The sequence below is a fragment of the Fundulus heteroclitus genome, chromosome 6, assembly GCF_011125445.2.
Source record: "Fundulus heteroclitus isolate FHET01 chromosome 6, MU-UCD_Fhet_4.1, whole genome shotgun sequence".
Taxonomy (NCBI): domain Eukaryota; kingdom Metazoa; phylum Chordata; class Actinopteri; order Cyprinodontiformes; family Fundulidae; genus Fundulus; species Fundulus heteroclitus.
Genome location: NC_046366.1, coordinates 19616851 through 19640041, shown reverse-complemented (window position 1 = coordinate 19640041; position 23191 = coordinate 19616851). Strand labels below are relative to the sequence as shown.

The following is a 23191-nucleotide window of genomic DNA, read 5'->3' as shown; positions in this document are numbered from 1 at the left end:
GTCGGTCTCCTTACTGTATTTTACTGTATTACTTTCTGGCTTAAAAAAATTAAAATTTGACACTGGAGAGTAAAAAATGTAAACAAAACAAAATTCCACCAAACATCTATTTTTATTTCAATACCAAATATGTGTTTATACTGCTTATGTATTTCCGTATGTGCGATTTAGTTATGTATTTCAATATAATTTTGAACAACATATTTTAGTATTTATCTAAAACTAAATATCAGTCCATAAAAACAACAGGATATTAACGCGACACCATTATGACTACGCACTGCTGCTTTTTTTCAACAAATCATAATAAATTCTGCAGGAACCCTATAAACAGCCTTAATTCATTGAACACACCAAGTCCATGTTATGCTACTTCTATTTAATTATTTTTTGTTTGATTTGAATCTGTAATCGTACAATTTGGGAGGGCGGGTAGAAGTAGGACTATTTTGCAACACTTTTAATAAGAAATGTGTATAAGTACTGTAAGCACCACCTTGTATACCTTATACCTTATGCACCTCTCCTGCTTTTGGCACTTTCTTTTTGTTTATTAAGCCGATGTGTGACAAGTAAATTTCTGTGAGATGTGAGATCAATAAAGCCTTATCTTATCTTAAAATACAACATTTCTCCATCAGTCGACTACTTTCTGTTTAATTTGCATCACTGTGTAAAGAGTAAATATTGTAAAGCAAGTTGTTGTTTTTTTTTATTTCTGAGGTCTGGCATGCGTTTTTGTTCAGTCCCATTAAGTAAATACGTTGTTGAACCACGTTTTGCTGCAGCTATCTCTGGCTACGTTTAGTTTATTTGTCCAGCAGGAAGGTGAACCTCCTCCCCAGTCTCAAGTGCTTTGCGGCCCCTAACAGGTTTTCTTCTTGTATTATTGCCCTGTATTTAGCTCCAGCCATCTTCACATCAACTGGAACCGGCTTTCCCCGTCCATGCTGGAGAAAAGCCTTCCCACAGCATGATGCTGCCATCTTCATGGTTTACAATGTTGATGGTAATTCAGAATGAAAAAAAGTTCCATTTTGGTCTCAAAATACATAAGAGGTGCCAATAAAACACATGGAAGACTTTAGTTGACGTGATTAAATGCAGAGCGGTTTAAAGGGTATCAATACATTTCCAAAGCACTCTAACAAGTATAGTAACGAAGTTATTTCACTTGTGCGCAACGCGGCTGCCACTTTGAGTTTAAAGTTACAGGAAACCTCTTCTGTGGACTCAAACACGTAATTTTATTACAGCACATCCACTCGAATCGTAATATCTTCCAGACAGTAAGTTACACCTACAAAGGCTCACTTAACATATCTTTTTTTTTTTTTTTTTTTTTATTAAATATGTAAAAAGCAGGTCAAGTTATTCACAAATAAAATGCAAACATGCAACACATTTTTTGGGGGGAATGCATAACGAGTGGGGCATGGAAGAAAAAATACAAAAACAAAACAAAAACATTTACCATTCATTAATTATCGACAGTACATGTTTACATTCCTTTTTCATTTACACATTATATAACTAAAGCCTTGTGGTGCGCTGCTCAGCTCAATATTAGTAAATGCAATATTAAGAACGGGTACACAATGTACTTACTGGAATATAATGAGGCAAAACTGCTCAGTGAACCGACTCATCTCTGTGGGTTTTTTTTCTTCTTTTTTTTTAAAAAAAAAGGAAAAACTCTAAGAATACAAACAGAGCGCCGAGACTGTGAACCTAAAAAAAGGCTGCTTTACTATAAGACTAGTCAGTTCTAGCTGTTCGGCTCCAATAACACGTTGTTCGACACACTGATTATCTGGAATCTTGTAATTGTGAGGACAGTTGTCAAACAGTCACACGTTGGCATTTTACTACATTTTATTCATAACTCTGTAACAGAATAATCCTCCTTCACGAGGATGCAATGCAGCTCTTTGCTCTATTTCTAAGGCTTAATAATAATAATAATAATAAATACGGTAAGGATCTATGGACAGATTGTCCAGAATAGAGTCAATGTCAGTGCAACGTATGGGAGGAGGTTCAATAAGAGCTACTACGAGCCCTTCCAGGGCTTTGCTTATTGCATTCTTGTGGTTAATATTGATATGCAGAATGACATTGAAATAATAATAATAATAAAAAAATTAGAACACAAGTGTAGACTTTAACACTTGCAACGACAGGTGAAGGTGACCTGCCTAAACTTCAGCATTTTGTCACATCTACTGCAGGAATTGAAACTACTTTCCGTCCGCACAGTCTGTGAAAACTTCTGTGATGGTCTGAGCTCGTCAGCTAGTGGAGGTCATTGGGCACAGACCTGCCACAGCAGTTCACCAAGGAGTCACGAAAACACCAAACAGTGAGCAGAAATACAAAAAAAAAAAAAAAAAAAAAAAAAAAGAAAACCCCTGTGATTGTATTTTTATCCAGAAGGTTGCTTCATGTGCTCATTCTTGAAAAGAGCACTCACAAAAAAAAAAAAAAACAAAAAAACAAAAAAACAGTGAGGAGAAATTAAAAATCCTTGACAGTTCTCACATAAAAAGAGGAGTTTTAACTGCGGCGAGGGATGATGGCAGTCAGTATTCGTCTTGTTCTTCCTGCGGATCTTGTGATGTTCCCTCATGGGCTTGCTGATCCACTTCCTGCCCATCACCCTCCGCCAGCTCTGCCCGATCCTAAAAGTAGACGCTGAAGCTGAGTACCGGGTTTAAAAGACAGCTCATGTGATTCCACAGCCTCACAAAGACTAAATTCCTATCTATAACTTTAACCAGATTTTCTAACCTCAAAAAGGAGCATCCTAAAATGGATTCCCATCCATCTCTCATTTTAAATTCCATACTTTTTAAACTCTTTAGACTTCTCTCTGCTTTTTACTCTTTAAAAGTATGAATAAAAAAAGGTCACTGTGAATTTGGAGAAATGTCTACTATGGTCAGGTTTTAAACATGGATCCGGCAAAAACTACAGAATGGGAGGGAGGCAGGGAGGAGAAAGGAAGGATTGTTAGATACAAGGATGGAGGCGGGAAAGGTGCAACGACGGACTGATGTGACAATGAATGGATGGAGAAAACGATGGATGCAAGGATGGAAAAAACAATGTATGCAAGGATAGGATGGATGCATAGATGAAGAATAGATGGTGTGCACTGCAAAAACGGAACTAAAAATAAGTACATTTTTCTTGAAATGAGTGTATTTATACTTTATTTGAGCAGGTAAATAAAATAATCTGCCAATGGAATAAGATTTTTGCACTTAAAATAGGAAGAACTCATCTCCATCACCTTATTTCAAGTGCATTATATCTAATTATCTTATTTTAGGGGTAAAAATACTCATTCCATTGGCAGATAATCTTATTTACCTGCTCAAATCAAGGGCAAATGCATTAATTTCGAGAAATTTTTAGTTCTGTTTTTGCAACGTAGAAGAATCCATGATGTAACGATAAGGTCCAAGGATGGGTGGATGGATTGATATAGAGATGGATGGATGTAACGATGGAGGGAAGGATGGAAGCAATAATAGATGGATGGATGTAAATATGGATGTAAGAATAAATGTAAAGATGGATGGATGGATGACAGGATGGAGGGATGTAAAGATGGATAAATGGATGGATGAGATAAGGAATAAAGTATAGAACTACAAATCATGTTTACCTATCCTATTATCTTTGTTCATATGCACTCAGAAGCTGAAAAAGCTTTATTAAAATTCCTCCTTTTTCAAGACTTTTTCGCAACTGTGAAGAAATCCTCTGACTCGATTAACCTGTGTAAAAATAGTGTCGTTTTATACCACAGGGTTCCAACAAAATATTCAGGCCAATTCATGAAGACTGGATTTATTCATGCCATTTTGGACATTTAAGAAGAAAACATTAACCCTAAACTGCTTTATCAGTTGTCTTATCTGTAGGTTCCACAAAGCATGAAACAACACGGTGCTGAATCCAACTTGGGGTCTGACGTCGGATCATTTCGCTGCTTTTTTGAAACCTGGATTAATTTAGACCAGCTCCATTTCAAAAACCCTTAGCTCTTGTACTAGTATTAGAAACTATAAACTACAGTTTTTGCTTAAAAACAGCGGTACTTTCATTTCATTTTTAAAATTGCCAAAAAAGTAGCACTTCTAATGCAGCTTTTCAACAAGACTCATTTTAAAGTCCACAGGTGCAGTTAAACCTGACTTTGAAGATGTCCAATGCAGCAAAAGCAGTAAAATGGCCCCTTTTTGATTTTTGAATGAGTTTGCATTCGGTCAATAACTCAAAATGTTGTGTAAAATGCTAAAATCAAGGCGTTATTTATCAAACCAGAGCAAAAATAATCAGATTTAAATATAAAACAATGCAAAAACTACATGTACTAAGGAAATCATGGAAATCTTTCCCTTTAAAAGTCAAAGTCCGGAAAAATCAAAAAGATTTTCCTACTCGGTTTTCTGTTATCCGCACGTTTCCAGCCCCAGAAAACATCAAAATAAAACTCCCATCATTTTTCAAGACTTCATAGGGACTCTGATACCGCCTATTCACAACGAAAAACACCTCAAAACATTCAAATTGGAGGAAGAAAAATGTTTGCCAACGTAAGGGAAGAGGAACAAACACCCGCTGGATGTCGGAGCTGACCTGTTCGTCCGAGGCATACAGCACCTCCATTAGCCGTTCGACAAACGGCCCGTTTTCTTCCCCCTGGTCCTGGCACAGCATCTCCACTTCCCGCAGCTTGCTGAAGTAGTAGTCCCGCTCTTTCTCGACCCCTTCCAGTGCCAACTTTAATGTGTTCAGCTGGAAAACAAACACAACAGAACCGTAGAAGGAACCATGCACAACCTTTAATCACCAAGCAAGCAAGATGAGCTGAAAGAAAAAGCTCAGATAAACTGGCGAAAGATGATCATGGACGGACATGTTGCCTAATTTCTGAGATTTAAAGTCTGACTAACAGAATCCGTATCGATAAAGTTTGACTGCAGGCCAGTATGGTTTGTTCCTGGAGGACTTCGTGCAGGAATAAAAAAAAACCTCTTAAACTGACAACAGTACAAAGAACCAAAATGACCAAATCATCGTATATGTTCACAGACCGTAGAACAGAAGTGCAAAAAAGAAAAAGAACAGAAGTGAACTTGCATAAACCTCTGAATTGTACCCTGATAATTATGTTAAACTAGAACAAATGTAGATTCTGTTCATTTGGTGACTCCAAATATACCAGAAAGGACAAAAGTCTTAATTTCCCCCAATTTCAACGAACCCATCCTAGCAAAGCCTGCTTCTTTTTTACTCCAGATCAGCTTGCTCTGTGTTTGTAAAGAGAAATATATTGTACAACCTCCTTTTTTTCTTTTTCTTTCGCTGAACTTGGAAAGTGAAGACGATAAAATGAAAGAAAGTGCGAGTAGAAGTGAGCGCGTACCTGCTCGGACAGATGAGTGACCTGTGCTTCCAGTTCTTTCTCTCCTTTAGCAGGAGTTGGTACAGTTGCAGGTATCTTTTTGGCTGACGAGGGTCTGGATGTTGGTGTTGAAGCCTTGGGGGTAGCAGAGCTTAACCTCGAAGCTCCTGCAGCACACATCAACAGGTTTTTGTGACAACGACAAAAAAAAAGAAAATCCAAGAAAATACATTCTGATTTAAAAGACTGCAAGTCAACTTTCAGTCAATCTACATTTGGTATATCGAAAAAAAAGTATTGATAAAATAGAAATCATATTGATCAATATCGATAATTATCAACAAATTCTAAACATTTATTTTGAGTGCAGCCCTGGCCATTTTATGCTGTTGCTTAGCGACATGTCTTTAGATAGAGATACACACAAACACTGAATTCAAACTCAACCATCTATTAAACCAATTTTTTTTTTTTACCAAAACTGGAAGGGGGCGGAGCTTGGAAACGGGGCGTTCCTGGGTCTGTGTTGTGATTGGTTGGGAGGATGTAATGACTGTGATATTAACCTACATGACAGGCTAGAATGCAAAAGGAAGGAAAACTTCTCTTTTATTTAACTTTTTATTGACATCTTTTTTTCTATCTTTGATATATATCTATTGATCGATAAATACTGTTATTCAATTATTGTCCAACCCTAATCTACATCTAAACGAACTTTAAGAACCGGTCCCTCTGCTTTCATGCTGCAGCTGCACCTTACCTGCGGTGGGGGAGCTGGCTGCGTGGTGAGACTTCTTTGGCAGGTTGAAGATTTGCTCCCCGGGGTCAGGCGGGGGAATGGCATCCTGACCCTGCCTGGCTTCCACCGGGTCGTAGTCTTTGCCGTCGTAGTTGGCGTCAAAGAACTTCTTAAACCACTGGATGAAATCCAGGTTGTCCTGAAACCTGCCTTTGACCAGTTTCTCCACTGGAATAATCTGGGAAGCGGAAACCAAAAGCCAGTCACACGTTGGAACGAACGCGCGTCGCGTCGGATCGGACCAAAAAAAAAAAGCAGCGTTTAGGGGACCCACCTTGTCCACGTTCATCCTTTTGAAGGAAGCCTGCAGCAGTTTGAAATTGTGAATGTACTCGTGCTCCAATTTAGCTTGAAATTTGACCTTTTTAAGACTGATGCAGCCAGGGAAGAGCAGATCCATGAACTGGCAATAAGCAGCTCCTGAGGAAGGAAAAAATAAATAAAAAGTGACATTCAGCAAATTCCTACATCATAGGTCCAGTTGCCGTCGGATTTCTTTTAAACCATCTATCTGAACAAAATGAGGGGGATCCCACACAATAATGGGCCAAATCTCATCCAAGCCTAATTAGGAAGCACATAAGAAGTAATCAACCAATTAGTCTCCCGCTTAGGAAGAGATCAGAGTGTATGTGTGTGTGTGTGTTTGTGAAGGTAGCGGCTGACTGAAATTGGATTACTCGGGCACAGCGGGACGAGGCAGCGGGTTTATTTTTAGACAACTCCCTGCGACAACGAGCTGAGCGTGCTTCCACGTGTCGCTTTATAGCAGCTATCTTAAAAGTGAGCACGATCTGGAGCCCTCCCTGCATCGCAAAGCAAAGATGCAATCCCTGACACATGCTTCCCCCCCCGCCCCGTATCAAACGGCAGGAAGGCACGCAGCAGGAGGAGGACGGGAGGTGGCGGGGAAAGCCGTCTGTTCTCACCTGAGGAGAGCTGCTCCACCTTCGTGTAGTTTAGGCAGAGAATATCGTTAACCCAGGCGATGATGTCATGCCTGCTCATGGTCTCCTGGGTTATTGAGGTAGAATACACGTTGACCGCCATCCCCCAGCTGAAACAAAAAAGGAAAACAAGGCTCAATGACAAGAGCAACGTGTCGGTGGTTAAAGTCTCATTTCCTTATAATCAAAAACAACGCAACAAATCTGTAAAAACTTAACGATGCCGATATGTGAAGCTTTCACACAGTCTTTTCCTTAAATGTGACAAGAAAGCGGCGGCGGCGGCTAATCTTTGGGCTGCTAGACGTGAGAAGCTACAGCTTGGGTTCATGCATCGCTGAGGTCCCGGTTCCCAACGGCAACGTACTCCAAGGTGTAAAAAAAGACAAACAAAACTCAACGATGACACTCCTACCGTTTAACGCTTTTAATGAGATAACAGAAAAACTATTAACGTTTTCTCCAGATGTAGGCGATATGGACCAAAAATGATTTCGCAATATTTTTAGGCTGAGTGACACACGATATTTATCTCAACATGTTTTTCTTTTTAGAAATGAAAAAAACAAAAAACAAAAAAGGGCATGTCTGAATCAAAGCTTTATCCCGAATGTCTCGCAGGCACAAGTCTAACAACCAGCTGTAAAAAATAATCTACTGGAACACGTAAAAATATAATTCTAACGCAACATCGACCACATTGATGTAACCTTGCATCTCTTTTTAAAGTCATCTCGATATGTTTAAAAGCGCGATATATTGCCCAGCCCTATGTATGAAGGTTAGTGTGGTCCAGCTCTGCCCCTCTCCCACCTGTTGCTGTACACTGCCTGTGGCAACTACCACATTTTAGTGCGTGCCTCATGAATCAAATTACACACATATTAATGAATAAAATGTTAAATAAAAAGCCACGTTTTTGTCCTGTAAATAATGCACTCTAGGACATGTAGCTGCGCACTGCTGGCCAGCAGGCTGAAAGGAAGGACAACAACTAAATTTCTTTTGTTAATAAAAAAAGCAATTGGACCATATTGCGTATTTTTTTTATTTAAAATATCGTGTAAACGCGTGTTATTTTTTTACTCCAGGATATTGTGCACTGGGAATGTCATTCCGGCCCATGCCGACCCCATACAGCGCACAGGAGAAGCTGTAGCAAAAAATACATTTATTGTAGAAATATAAGTTTGGGCCCAGGAACCTCTCCAGTAACACATGTAAACATTTTTTTTTATTTCACTAATCTGTTATTTACCAAAGTAGTTATGTAGCTACTTTAAATGTAATTGGCAGGATGATGACATAATAAAATGAGATGGTAGTAAACTGAAACAATATATATATATATATATATATATATATATATATATATATATATATATATATATATATATATATATATATATATTTCTCTGCACGGCATGTCATTTCTGGAGCTATAATTTGAAAAAGAATTTGCACTTTAAAGTTCCTCTTCTGAAAAGTAACATAAAAGAAAGTTTTAGAAATCGACAGAAAAAGGTTTTCTTGCCAGTATCAGATGTTTACATTTCTGCATATTTCCCAGTATCACGCCATAGTTTTTTTTTTACTTCTTCTTTACATGAGGATAAATACTAATCTCCTTCCTAATCTCTTTCCTAAACGTACCGTATGGTGCCACGTCAAAGCCTGCAGAGCCAAAGGTTACAATGAACAATCAGCATATCTGCAAACTTAAACTCTGAACCTAAATCTACAGATGAAGCTGTTTTAGGAAACGGTCCAAATGAGGCCATATTAGTGCTTAGAAATTGAGCAGATCATTCAGAAACTAAGGAATGTGCTCAACTACGGATGACTGACACACGCTGTGGATGCACACAGTGGCTTCCAAAGAGCTGCAGTGGTTCCACGGGGTCCAAATACAGCTGCAGGAGGGTAAGCCCATTCTAAAAAAAGCCGTTCTGTAGAGATGATATAGCTCAGTCTGACTCAATGTCTGATTCATCACACAAATCACACAGAAGTGTTCAGCTGGGCTGATATTTAGGAGCTACAAGAATTTCGCTATATATGAAACTATATCATTAAACTATTCGTCGCACTTTTGATAAAAACAACACTGCATCCGTTTCATAAAGCGTCTCTTCAGTGAATAAACACAGGTAGCCAGTCTGAAGCTTTGTCAGGGGAAAATCTGAAAAGTTGCCCTGATTTACTTTTATTTAAAATGTATTTTAACAGTTTTTTTTTTCATTGTGTTAGGGATGATTAGCAAAGTCACAATAATATACAGTCTCAATAAATTATAATATTACAGGAGTAATTGCTTATTTCAGTAATTCAATTCACCATATAAAACACTATTTAGATTAATTACACAAAACTGATGTTTCAAGCCGTGATTTGTTTTACTGTGATGACTTTCCACTTAAAGGGGCCATGTAATGCAAAATCCACTTTTTTTAACACTTAACATTTTTTTGTTGTATGCTTTGAGTTTCTAAGAATGCAGAAAATTTGAATGTAGTCCAGGAGCTGCGTAGATGTCTTTAAATTCTTTTTGGGTTATATTTTTCAAGCTGTTCAGTTTTCTCTGTTTTTTATTACGATGTATGAACTTATACGTCACAGTAATTTGCTGCGGAGCTGCTAAACAAGGTCAAGGACTTCAGGCTAACCGATTTCTCGGATCTGTCATTTTTGATGTTGTAGTCCAAGCGGAAGGATGCCAAAGCTAGAGCTGGAAGATAATTCATACATTCATATATAACATAATATATCGATCGATAGACGTATATCGATAAAAAAAAAAAAAAAGGTTAAATAAAAAGTTCAATAGAATAACAGTTTTCCTTCCTTTTGCATTCTGGTCATGTAGGTTAATACCAGTCATTGCATCCTCCCAACCAATCACAAACGCTCTGTCACCAAGCTCCGCCCCCTTCATTGTTCAGAGAGCAAGCGTTCCTTTTTGTTCTTTAAAAACTTGCACTTTGGTAAAAAGTTGGTTGAATAAAGGGTTGATTTTGAATTCAGTGTTTGTCTGTTCTGCATCTAGAAATAGGTTGCTAAGCAACAGTATAAACGTGTTCACCACACGTTCCTGAGCAAACTACAAAAATGGCCGATGAGGTGGAGCAGAACCTGGAAGGGGGTCAGCCTTTAGATTTAAAGGGGCCGCACCGAAACAAGTTGCTCTCAGAACAGGGCTAAAAACGGGGAACGTGAGGGGAAATGAACGAGGATTTCAGGATAAAGGCATTGCAGTTCCACTCTACATAGACCACAACTGAATGGTTTCAATTTGAAAATAAAGGATTTAAAGGGATGAAATGTCCTCTTTAAAACTAACCCAGACACATTTAATATTAGATTATTACATAAGATATAAGAAAAAAAAATATAGAAATGTGGGCTTAATGAAAAGCAAGTTTCATACCTGCTTAAAGGTTCTTTTCAAAAGTTACTTTTAATCTGGCAAAGGAGCCTCACTGGAAATCCTGTAGAAATAACTGCAGCTATGTCTTGGTGCCCAAAATTTTACGATCTGACTGAAATGTATTCAGATTGTGCCGTTTTTGTGGACACACAATTTATCAATCTGATCATGATGTGCATTTTTAAGCACTTGGCTTTATTCACAGCACAACTACTGAACCCCCCCAAAAAAAAAAAACCCAAAACAAAACAACAACAACAAAACACAGAAGAAGTACTTTTTTTCCAAGATGGCGCTGCGCGGACAGATGCCAGTCACCTCGGCTGCGTCTTCCATTTTCCTACTTTCTCTTCTTTATAGTGTTTTATGGAGTGTTTTAATATTAGTGAATGTCGTATCTGGCATTCCAGGATTATGTGCACCGAAGAGGCGTCTATTTTGTATTTTTATTCTCATTTGCTTATCCACTTCTTTTTGATCCACTGTATAAACGAGGACACACTGAATATACCTGATGCACCTTGTCCTACTTTTGGCACCTTCCTCTGATTACTGAGCCGATGTGACATGTGAATTTCTCCAATGTGAGATCAATAAAGCCTATCTTATCTTAAGTACTTCAGTTTTTGGTGGACAACAAAAAAATAACAAACAAAGCTATTTGTTTGTCTCCTGAGCCTCAGGCTGGACTTGCACCAGGTTCTAACTACGGTTGAAACGTTACTGAATAACTAATAATTTTGAGCTGTTTTGATGTTTCTAACAGAAAGTTGTATCAGGAGCACAATGAGGTTTTGCTTGCCAACATAGCGTCTAGCCACTCAAGGCGGAAACCTAGCGTTGACTTGGATGCGCACTCAGGTCAGCTTGTCACGTTCAGAATAACTTGATCCTGATCAGCGTTTACATGCACGCTGATGGGATCGTCAATCGGCATAAACCACCCGCCCCCACTGGGAATGCAGCCTCATTCTGATCGAGGTTCGCCTGATCACAACGCTCAGATTGCCGCGTTTACGTGATGCATTTTTGTTGCGATCGGCCCTTTATTCTGATCACTCATGTCCATGCGAACGCAGCTTGTGTCTCGTGAAGATCAGAACCTGTTGACGATTTGTTGAAGCAGAGGGATAACAGTCTGTAGTTGTTCTTTGCTAACTCTCAGATTCATAATTTCCTTAGGTTCAGAAACAAACTTTTTAGTTTAAACCAGTTGCTTTTAGTTTGCCAAAAACAGCAAAAGTGTTCAATTTAAGATAGAAGCAATAAAGCAATAAATGGTCAACAATACTAAAATTGTTGCTGATAAAACGTATTTTCATTACGCCCCATAAAATCAACTCATCTGCACTGAGAAATCTGCTGGTGACCGGAAACAATCAACAGCAACTGCAGAGCTGTGTAATACCGGCTGCTCTCTGAACAACCGTGACAGAAGGGCTTTTTAAGATTAACGCACATTTATATCAAATCAATAAACGATCAAGCAATCTAACACATACCAGTAAATCAGGGCTTTTTAATGAAATAAAATAAAGACTAGACTGGACACATCCGTTATCTATTTTGAAGCGACAAAACAACTTGCTTTTATATTTTGAGGTGAGCAAAACAAATTGTGAGCCAAAACGTGTCTTATAACAGGGTGTGCTGTAATCGTGTCCCTCCGGTGTCGCGACCTGCTGGATTTTAAGAGTGAGGCCGAGAGATTCGTCTCTCTAATTTTGGTCCGCTCCTGTGAAGTCATGGTCTTATTTTACCATGAACCGTTTTATTGTTTAGACAGTTTACTTTTCAATGTATCCAAAAAAGGTCACTTGTTGTTATTTACAGGCCATATAGAGAAATTGGAAGGGGAGGTATGCAAACGCTGGTGATCGGAAATCAGACCAAAACAATAAAAATATTAAATAATAATCTGGAATTAATTTGGGATACTCCAACTATTGAGCAAAGTGCTTTTTTTAAATCTTTGCTGATCTTGGCCTCGCATAAGATCAGCCATCTCTATTCTGCTCATGGGCCTACATCTCTTTCCCCCAAAACGAATCCCTGCGCAAGGAACCGGTCCACGCACGCAGCGATAAAAACAAGATGCATGAATCCTCTCTGATCGTTTTCCCACGAGGTTACTAACATGCTAATGCCGCGCTGATCCCTAATAAGCATCATCCTCTCCAAGCAGAGATGAAGATGCGCGGCGTGACGAGGAGCCCTGGAGGAGGAGAGGCGATTCTCTGAGGGCCGAAGGCAGGAAGGAAACTGGGGCCAGCCTATCCCATGTCAACAAAAGCGGATGTGTGCGTTGCTGTTAGCATGCTTTGTTAGCCTCGCAGGGCTAAACCTGCGCTGGAGGACCGATGCCTGAATCCCCGGTCACCCTCTCTGTAAAGCCACTGCATGGGTTGACAGAGAGAAGCAAACAGCAGCCCCCTCGTTTTAATCGGAGGGCCGCAGCAGCAGACTCCTGTCCTGCCGCGGTGGGGAATGTTCTAGCAGCCGATTCTCTCGCAGGATCCGTTTGATTAGACCAGCCGCTCCGTGTCAAACCCTCCCACTGAATAATAATAATAATAAAAAAATGAATAAAAATGTTCCTGTGCCGCCGCAGACCGGAGCGTTTTAGCCACCTGCGTTGATTTTGGCGTGTGTTGCGTAGCTGATATCTGTGATTTTTTAGAGAGTGATTTGCGCCACAAGTCCAGCTCGCGGGGCTAGCGGGATTTGACACCGAACAGCGGATCGCTGCAAAAGCAAAGAAGAGGCGCCGAGGAGGAGGAGGAGAAGGAGGAGGAGGAGGCCAGGATAGGAACACGGGTTTCTGCCTTTCTGCGTCTTTTTATGACATTTTCCCTCCGCCGCAACACGCTACCAAAAAAAAAAAAGCAGCATTACACTGGTTTACCTGTAGGCGCGCTCTCCTCGCACAGTATTTTTCCTGTAAGGAATGATGTTGGTTCCGTTGTCCTGGACGATGTCGTTGTTATTCTCTCCATTTGGGGAAAGGGCTTGGGTGGGACCGGGCATTTGTTTTGTTTTTGTTTAAATGTTGAACAGATATCCTGTTCTCGCTCTCTGTTCGAGTTGAGGTGTGTGGGGAGAAAAAAAAAGAGAGACAGTAGGTACGATGCAAAAGCTATGAGAGTGGCGCACCTCCAAGGATCCCTGCTTCTGTCTGCTTATTCCTCACTAATCTCTGCCCTGGTGATGACGTCACTGTAACCTGGACCACGTGACCAGCGGGGCTGGCCGCTACGCCAGCGCGCGCCAGTCTTGTGCAGGCGACTGCTCATAAAGAGGGTCAACGCTGTTATTTCTTATTTATACGTTGATGCCATAAAGGGGCCTCTCAAAACATTTGAATATTATCGAGAAAAAAATATATATATATTAGTAAATTAATTCAGTGAAATTCGTATAATAAATTAAATTATTTACAAATATGTGATTTATTGCAAACGTTTACTTCTGTTAATGTGTATGAATATTGTTTACACTATTAAAATCCAAAAACAGATTCTCAGAAAAAGTCAATATTACTTGATGAGACCATTAAAACTGATTTTATTTTATTTTAATTTCATTTAATTTTATTTCAGATCAGGGAACACTGCTGACTTGATGGTCATTCAGTTATCTCCCTCCACAAGGAAGTTGACAAAACATTATGGCTAAAGAAGCCGGCATGTACAGAGTGCCGTGTTTAAGCATTTCTGTAATAAAAACGCATTTCTAATTGGTGTGATTTTTTTAAAATATTTTCTTTTTGGGCGGGGGGGGGGGGGGTGGAGACTGAATGTTGGGTATCATTATAAACCATAATTATTCAAACGAACAGAAGTAAAAACTTTACATAATATCTTACTCTGTGTTTTACTAATCTATAGTACATGAATCTCACATTTCAAATTCAATTGCTAAAATACATTAACTGTTTGATGATATTGTGATTTATAGAGATTAACTTGTTGAGTTGAGTAGGCTAGCAACTACTGCAGTCTAACAACTTAGTAACAAACCAGTTACCCAGCTAATATCAGCTTTTTATAAGTGTGTTACCCTACAGAGAGCAGAACAGCAAAATGGGATAATATTCAGTGCAGTAAGCATGTTCACATAAAAGTTCCAACTAAACTTTGTGGGTCTTTATTAAATATTTAAGAAAAAACTAACATGTTATATTGTTTTATCAGCAGACAATTGATGACACTGCTTAACCTATCAGATCATAAGGCATTTTAGTGAAACTGTGAGACCATGACAATCTATACTGGCCCATACGTTGTGGTCTTGATCAACAGCTTACTGGAGGTGTTTTAAGCTATTTTCTTTTTTCCTTTTTTGTTTTCACCAATTTTATCCCTCAAGAGTAGCAATAACAAGAAGCAAAATACTGCATTTCAAATTTCCCCCTCTAGTGGAATAAGTGTGTAGGTACAGGGAGCATCACATTAAATTGGTGCTGATGAGAATTGGATTAAAGTAATGAGAGGAATGTAATAACTGTGTAACATCAAGATATTATTTAGTAAATTAATCAGTAAACATGTGACTAAATTCAGCAAAAGTGACATAGAAGATACATTTACATGGGCATGATTTTAAGTAGGGGCTGCACAGTAAGGCAGTTGGTAGAACTGTCCCACAGCACAAAAGCATGATTAATTAAAAAGCATGAGAATTAATCTCTCTCAATTGCCTTTAGGTGTGAGTGTGTGTGCATGGTTGTTCATCCTGTGTCTCTCTGTATTGGGATTCTTAGTATTTATTTCTTATGTAGAACTAAATTACACATTGCCAACAAGAATTTAAAATTGTGTAAATACAACACCCTACACATTTTGGCACCCTGGATAAAGATGTGTACAAAGCCTCAACATAAATTCAGATTTTGTTGAAGCAATATAATCATGTGGCTAGATAAACTCTGGCCCTCGTACAAATATGTTTGTCACAGTTCCAGTTGTTTTAAACTTTGGAAATGATAGCTCTGACTGTACAGTACATACAAGCAACTTTAAGTATATAGTTATTTTCTTGTTGCCATATCCTGATTTATGAAAATCAACACAAATCTGCCACACAAGTTTGCTATTATTTCTCATTTTCAACAGTGGCTAGTAGAGATGTGGTGCTTTATCATGTCAGCGAAAAGGGAATCACAGATTACCAATTAAATGTTCTTCAACACTCTGATCAACCTAAAAAGTAAAATATACAAATAAACTGTTTCAGTTACAATTATTTTGTTGTAATTATTATCAGTGCAACTAAAAGTGTCAATGAGATTGTAAATATGATTTCTTTTCAGTGTAAAAAGTTCACACATCTGTACAGGGAGAGTTGGAAGTATGTGCTTTAAGCAACATCAACAATATAGTAAATGGGGTGGGGGGGGGGGGTCCTCTAATTTGAAAACATTAAAGTAGTAATTACTCTGAAAAAAAAAACAGCAACTAAATTTAGGATCAGGTTAGTGTTGTCCAAATAATATTTCAATATAATTGATGCTACAAAAATAAATTATTCAGACAAACTCATTTGCATCAAAATCAATACAAACGAGTCCATTTCGCCTACAGGGAGAATCCCTCCACACAGAATGCCATTTATGGACGTCAGCTCAGCCTTCAATACCATGCTCCCAGACATGCTGGCTCTGAAGCTCCACAGTTTGGAGTCATCTCCACCGCTCTGCTCTTGGACCAGTGACTTCCACACCAACACGCCCCCCGGTGGTGAGGATTGGAAAACGCACATCTGCCCCACTGATCCTGGTTGCTGGACCACCACAGGGGTGAGTCCTCAGCCCTGCTCACTTCGCCCACTATTGCTCTGCTATCCACCCCACAAACATGGTTATGAAGTTTGTGGATGATATCACTGTGGTGGGTCTCATCTCTAACAATGATGAGACCCACTACAGAGAGGAGGTCCACAGTTTTACACAGTGGTGCTCCAGAAACAACCTGGTCCTGAACACCAGCAAAACCAAGGAGGTCATAGTGGACTTCAGGAGGTCCAGGAAGGCTGAAGATGCTCCTCTCTGCATATAAGGGGAGTTGGTGGAGCATATGGACAGCATAAAGTTCCTGGGCATTCACATCTCCTCCGACCTCTCCTGGACTGTAAACACCTCTCACCTGGTAAAGAAGGCCCAACAACAGCTCTTCTTTCTCAGGAAATTGAAAAGGTCTGGACTTTCCAATAAACTGTTTAAAAAAAACTTTTAGAGAGCTACAATAGAAAGCATTTTGTGTCTCAGCACGATTTGGCACAAGGGATTGTGGGATGCCATCAACAAGATCTGGACACAGTTTATGCTGCATGAGTCCAGAGAAGGGCCAGACGCATTGCCACAGATCCCACCCACCCACCCAGGCAATGTGCTGTTAGCCCCGCTTCTATCAGTTAAATGCTTCAGAAACATTAAATCAAAAACTAATAGACACAAAAACAAATTATTTCCCGAAATTGTAAGGGCTATCGCCCCCTGCTGAGTAGTTTTTGGTCTGTTACGTGTTACAACCACACTACTTATAATGCCTATTTACACACTTATTTCTCAGGGAATGTCTGATTGCAGCCCTAACCATAAATCAGTCAAATTTAGAAATATTTTAGGTAATCAACATAATATCTTGAGCTGAAACGTGAGATATATATTTGAAAATATAAGCCTGAACTTGAATATTGCAATACATGTGATTTATATCATGTGTTCAAAACTTGTTGTTATATTACTGTTTGTCTGGGTTGCCATATCTTACGCAGTTAAGCTGCTTTTGTTTTGTCATCGCTAGCTAACAACCGAGAGGGCCGGATAAAGTGTTTCAGAGCAAATTCTCAAGCACTGTATTCAACAGACAACTATGAAATGGGAAACTAATGTGGCCGTCAAGACCTCAGATTTTTCTTTTCTTGATTTTTTTGTGTGTGGTACTTTTATGCAATTATATCAAGCTGGTGATGACACTTCCTGCCCCAGCCATGAAGCACAGCATTCCCACTAATCTGTTTGTACTGCCTGGATTTCTTGCTGCTGTTGTTTTTCTTATGTTACCGTTTTCCATTTCTTCAAGAAAAGCCTCCATCAGATTTCGAGATCAATACAACAATCCATCAAACGTCACCCCCAGCTTAAAGGTCAACTGATACAAAAGCCTAAACCTTTTCACGTGTCAGGTTCTTTTAATTCAATATATCCACAGACAAGCCTCATAGCTGTCTAGAGTGTCTGAATTTGAATTAATTCACATCCTGAAAGAGTAAGACTGATGCATTTTTTAAGGCTTATAAATCACATATAATATAAATATACACCAGGGGTCACCCAGGACCATATGTGGTGCCCTAAAGCCTGTTCAAAGAAATAGCGAAACCCTCCAGTGAGCTGCATTTAAATTGCTATTTTATTCAGCTACTCATCCTTTTTAATTATACTTGACATAGATTTAAAAATGACAAAAGAATTAAAAACATCTTTTTATGGATTCTTTTAGTTCAAAGGTCAGTACTTTGTATGACACAACGCCAATGAAGTAACCCTCCGTTTCAAAAAGGTTGGTGACCCACAATATACACAATTACTTTTCAAACCTACCCCAGCCTGTCACTACTCTTTAATGATTATAGTCTCACAACAGCTCTTGGTAAGCTGCTTGTGCACATGGTTAAACCTCTAGCGCCCCTCCCAGGCCATGGCTAGTATAGGCCAACCGTTCTTGAACACATATAGTACCTGATGAATATAATTGCTATTCGTGCCTTTGTCGCCACTCGCCTTGATTGCTGCAACACACTTTATGTAGGGGTTAGTGGTCCTTCTATTGCCCAGGAGTTCCAGAGGGTACAAAATACAGCAGCTTGTCTTTTAACTCTCTGAAGTAAATATGAGCACATTAACCGCATTTTAGCTAGGATTCATTTTAAACTCCTTTTATTTGTTTTTAGAGGCCTTAATGGTCTTGTCCCATCCTAAGTTTCTGAGCTGCAGTTCACCTGCTCCTCACAGCTCCAAAGACCAAGCGTAACCTTAGAGGGGGATTTTATTGTTTTACCTGTTTTGTACGTGCTTGTACAGTTGCTATTAGCCCTGTTTTATGCTTCTTTGTTAGTTCATGTTGTGTCTTTTAATGTATAGCACTTTGGTCCTGTATGGTGTTTTAAAGTGCTTTAGAAATAAAGCCGGATTGGATTGGAAGTTAAAACATGACAAAAATAAGCCTATGCATGGATTTGAAAGCGATCGTTTAGGGTTTATGTTGGTTTTTCCGATTACAGTAAATTCATTTTAATGTAAGGCAAAACTTTTTGTCATTTTTTTTTCACATTCAGGACTGTATTTTTAAGTTAAAAACTCTGAGCTTTTTTTTCCTCTTCTTTTGAATATATCTGGATGAAATATTTTGGTTTCAAAAACAAACAAACAAATCAGAAAATCTATATATCTATATTTCAATGCTTTATTTAAACTATCACTTAGCAGGATTTAAACATGCATTTCTTTAAAGAGGTAAATTTAAAATTCTTACTGTCTTAAATTAAAACTGTGGCCATAACTATAATTATTAGGTTTTGTTGGTGTTTCAAGTATTTTATCTTAATCAGTCTGTAGATCATAAGTCACCACAGGGGATGGATGTGCCATTTATTATATTATATTAAAGCAAACAATTAAAGCAGAGAGAAAAAAAAAGAAGATTTTCATCTTTAGCTCAGAAAGTTTGTCTTCCAGAGAACAATAATGTTTGGAATAAGTCACCTTTACAAAGTCCTAGAGAATCAAAAAAAAGCCTAACCAAAATGTCATTTAATAACAAATCTGTAGAACTAAAACAGTCAATAGGCTGGCAAGCACCGCCACGAGCACGGAGGTGTGCTTTGAATCTGGCAGGACAAAACACATGTACAATGAGCTAAAAACTCCCAAAAAAAAAAAAAAAAAAAGACAGAAGACTCAGACTGCTCACAGAGCCCCTTGTTCTTGGTGCCGGGGGTGTGAATATGACCCGACACAAAAGGACATATTGTTTCATCCACAGGCCTCTCAGTCAGACTAAAACAGTATTCACCTGGAGAAAACGCAGAGTGACAGACATGGTGAGGAAGGTAAAAAAAAAAAATCTCTAAAGCTTATTATTAAAGTACTGCAACAGAGAGAGACATCTTGGGGTCACCAAGACTCCATCACAGCTAATAGACAAAACCTGTGTACCAACCAGTAGTTTGAGAGGCATGCCAGCAAAAAGCCTTTACTGTCCTACCATCCCACGCGTGTAACACGTGAAGTTTGTTAAACTCTACTGGGACTTTTATCGGGAGCAGTGTACCTCCCCTATTTCAGATAGGATTGAGCTTTTCAGCAACACTGCAGGTGGTTTCGATTGAAAGAAAGGATAAACATGTGGTAAACATGTATCTTAGGCCACTGTTAAGTATGGAGGAAGCTCTGTGATGATATGGGCCTGTTACTCTTCTATAGGCACTAAATGCTGAAATGCTAAATGGCCTGTACTTGTATAGCGTTTTACTTAGTCGGACAACTCCAAAGCACTACAGTCAGTCATCCATCCATTATTCACACCGTGGCGGTGGTGAGCTATGTTTGTAGCCACAGCTGCCCTGGAGCAGACTGACAGAAGCAAAGCTGCCATGCATCGGCGCCACCGTGCCCCCTGACCACCGCCAGCAACCTAACCTGTTTTAGCGCCCTTGGAAAACGCCGCCTTGCAAACCTAGATCCATACACCCTAAAACGTTTGCCATTTGGTTTGAATTTTTTTTTCCAAGCAAATAAAAAATGTCAAAAGTGTGCAGAGCAGATGTGTGTCAATACTGTGCAGTGCCACCTTCCACCGCAGTTCCAGCTGCAAGTCATTTAAAGTGCGTCTCTTACAGCTAAATGATTCACCCATTCTTTGCAGAATAGTTTAAACTCCAGACAGCCTGGATGGAGAAAGGGTTATTGCGTTGTAGCTCTGGTTGTATGTTTATGGCTGTTATCCTGCTCAAAGGTGAACCTTAACCCTATTCCCAAGTCCAGGATTGCGCTGTTTTTACCTCCATCCAGCTTCCCAGGTGTGTTCAGGTTATTGCACAGTGTCGGCTCGTTGACATACGAAGCCTTCTGCATGCAGCCATAAAAAGTAACATTTTGGTCTCATCTGACCAGAGCATCCTCCTCTTCCACAAAGTCCCCATTTGTGGCAACTCACAGCTCATGTCTGCCGCCTCTCCGGCGTTACCATGGGGCCCCGTGGCTGCTTCTCTGATTAATGCTCTCCTTTTCAGGCACGCCAAGTTTGGGTGGGTGGCACGGTCTTGGTGGGATGAGAGTTGAGTCATGCGCTTTCCATGACGGATGGAAGAGAGCGCCTCGAGATGCCCAAAGCCTGGCATACTGTTTTGTAACCAAACCCGATGCAGTTTGTCCCCTAATACTCTGTAACCTAACGAGGCCTTCGTCTGTATATACCGTATTTAAATCACACACAGACGGACTTTATTTAAGAGGTCACTTCTGAAGCCAATTTACGGCACTGGGTTTTATTTAGGGGTATCAGATCAAAGACGGCTGTGCGTATACATGCACGTCTCACTTTTCAGATTTGCTTGTAAAAATACTACAAAATAAACAGGAATACTTTTTTCCCTCCGCTTCTCCCTACAGCTTGTGGCTGAAGCTTAACCAAAAGTGAAACATGTTCAAAGGGCACAGATGCTTCACTGCATAGTTCTTCAGAAAGCAAACCTTCCTGAGAAGCCAGACAGCCGGTGCTGTTCTGTTTGTGTTGCAAGCTGTCAATTTAGATGGAACAGATTGGCACTGGTCAATGCAAGGCTGATGCTTTACAGTAACCATTAGGGTTGCATGTTGCGCCGATGCAATCAATCAATCATCTCTGGGGTTTGTAGTAGTGCATGGGCTTAACTTCAGTCTCAGCTTCATCTTGCACAGTCAAATCGTAGGCAAATAGGCCCTGCTGCACATAGTGGACTTGGTTGATGTAAGTCTCTCTGCTAAAGCAACAGAGTAGGGAGCCACCGGCGAGTTCTCACTTTAGACACATGTGAGGAAATAAAAATGCTTCCCAAACTTCCCAAACCTCTGAGATCGTCCCGTCACTGCTTCAGCAGGCGTTCAGCTGCTATTTATTAGGGGAAAGGCAAGACGCTCCTGCTGGTTTAGAGCTTTTTTTTTTTTTTTTTTTTTTTTTTTAACGCAAACGTGTCACCGAGCCGCTAAAGTCAGCATGTCAGGCGAAGCTAACTGAGTTCACTGGAAGAAACTAGCGATGACCGGAAAAGCAGAAACAATCCAGCCGGGAGGGCGACAGCCTTTAATTTAAAGCGATAGTGGGACATTTTGTTCAACTAAAAGCCAAGTTACAGTAGGCTAATGTTGCCTTCACTGTCAAACCAGTGACTGTCGACATATGCCCTCACCCTGTGTAACATCACCGTAAAGCACCAGCTACTACCGCCACGCTGTGGATGAAAAAAAAAAACCCAAAACAAAAACCCGTCTCACTCTGCGAATCGAAACGAAGCACGGATTTCACATTTTTTCAACACAGAAAATCTTACTTACCGCTTAACTCCGACCCGCAGATAACAATGTGTTAAAAAAAAGAAGGCTGTTTTCCGGCTGAGCAGCCCCACCCTCGAACGCTCGTAAAACGAGGAATGCGGAGCTGGAAACTGATTGGGCATCGGTCCATCGGCGTCACCGCTGATTGGCCTGCAGGCAACATCTGTTGTTAAATCGACCAATAGGGTCTCGATGCGTTGATCGCTCACAACATACGGCATTTTTTTCTCTCGCTTTCTCGCTTACTAAAAAAAAAAAAAATCTTACAAAGATAATTAGTGAGAAGAAAACGTTTGCAAAGACATATTTACAATAAATAAAACATAGAAATAATAATAATTATAATTTACTTTATAATTTATAGAGTACATTAAAAACAACATATGTTGTACTAAGCACTACGGGGGAAAAGACAAATATACAGAGCTAGACATTCAACCAATAAATAAATAACGTTATAGGACATGTGACATAATAAGAATGAGCATTAATTTTCAAATGTTTGATTAATTAATATATTAACACAAATGATTAATATAAAAGCTACTTAAACGTAGCAACCTGCAGTACATCTAAAATAAATAAAATCAAAAGTATATCGATAAGTAAATAAATAATGATACTCATTATCGTTCAATAAAGGCACACAACACAGTAGATACAGGTATTTCCTATTGTTTGGAGTTGAACAATGAAGCTTTTGTTAAACTTAACTTCCATTTGAGCTGTAATTTAACCAAGACAAATCTGCACATAACATATTTTTTGTCAATTCTTATCTATTTTTTAAAAATGTATTTAAAATCTGTAAGTTTAGACCATAACATGACCTCTAAAAGACATTGTGATTGAGCCCAATTAGGTTTTGTGGTCTTTCAATTGATGTGTTTTATTCACATTAATGACTCAATATTTTTTTTTCAATCTAGACACATAATTTTTTTAATCAACTGATCATGAAAAAAATAAACATGTCAAACTGCTTTCCTGCAGTTATTTGCGT

The 23191-nt window shown here is 39.3% G+C and overlaps 1 protein-coding gene across 2 annotated transcripts; it reads right to left on the bottom strand.

Annotated features, from left to right (window-relative positions):
- Nucleotides 1-714: 714 nt before the first annotated feature.
- On the bottom strand, nucleotides 715-22292 carry mapre2 (microtubule-associated protein, RP/EB family, member 2). Of its 2 annotated transcripts, none has more exons than XM_012876107.3 (7): nucleotides 22189-22292; nucleotides 7151-7278; nucleotides 6496-6641; nucleotides 6183-6399; nucleotides 5441-5586; nucleotides 4651-4809; nucleotides 715-2681 (listed from the first exon to the last, which is right to left on the bottom strand). In XM_012876107.3, exons 2-7 carry the CDS (start codon nucleotides 7269-7271, stop codon nucleotides 2583-2585), a joined length of 888 nt encoding a protein of 295 aa, XP_012731561.2. In that variant the 5' UTR covers nucleotides 7272-7278; nucleotides 22189-22292; the 3' UTR covers nucleotides 715-2582. The 2 variants fall into 2 exon arrangements, with proteins under 2 accessions (XP_012731561.2, XP_012731554.2); XM_012876100.3 differs by lacking the exon at nucleotides 22189-22292 and adding an exon at nucleotides 13501-13809.
- Nucleotides 22293-23191: the final 899 nt, after the last annotated feature.

What these genes read in the sequence shown, in the direction of transcription:
- mapre2 (XM_012876100.3), bottom strand. Translation starts at nt 13,622, where the DNA reads ATGCCCGGTCCCACCCAAGCCCTTTCCCCAAATGGAGAGAATAACAAC. An exon ending in AAAGGATGAACGTGGACAAG is followed by an intron (nt 6,400 to 6,495) that starts GTGGGTCCCCTA and finishes TCCGCTTCCCAG; the next exon opens with ATTATTCCAGTGGAGAAACT. An exon ending in TGTATGCCTCGGACGAACAG is followed by an intron (nt 2,682 to 4,650) that starts GTCAGCTCCGAC and finishes GTCTACTTTTAG; the next exon opens with GATCGGGCAGAGCTGGCGGA.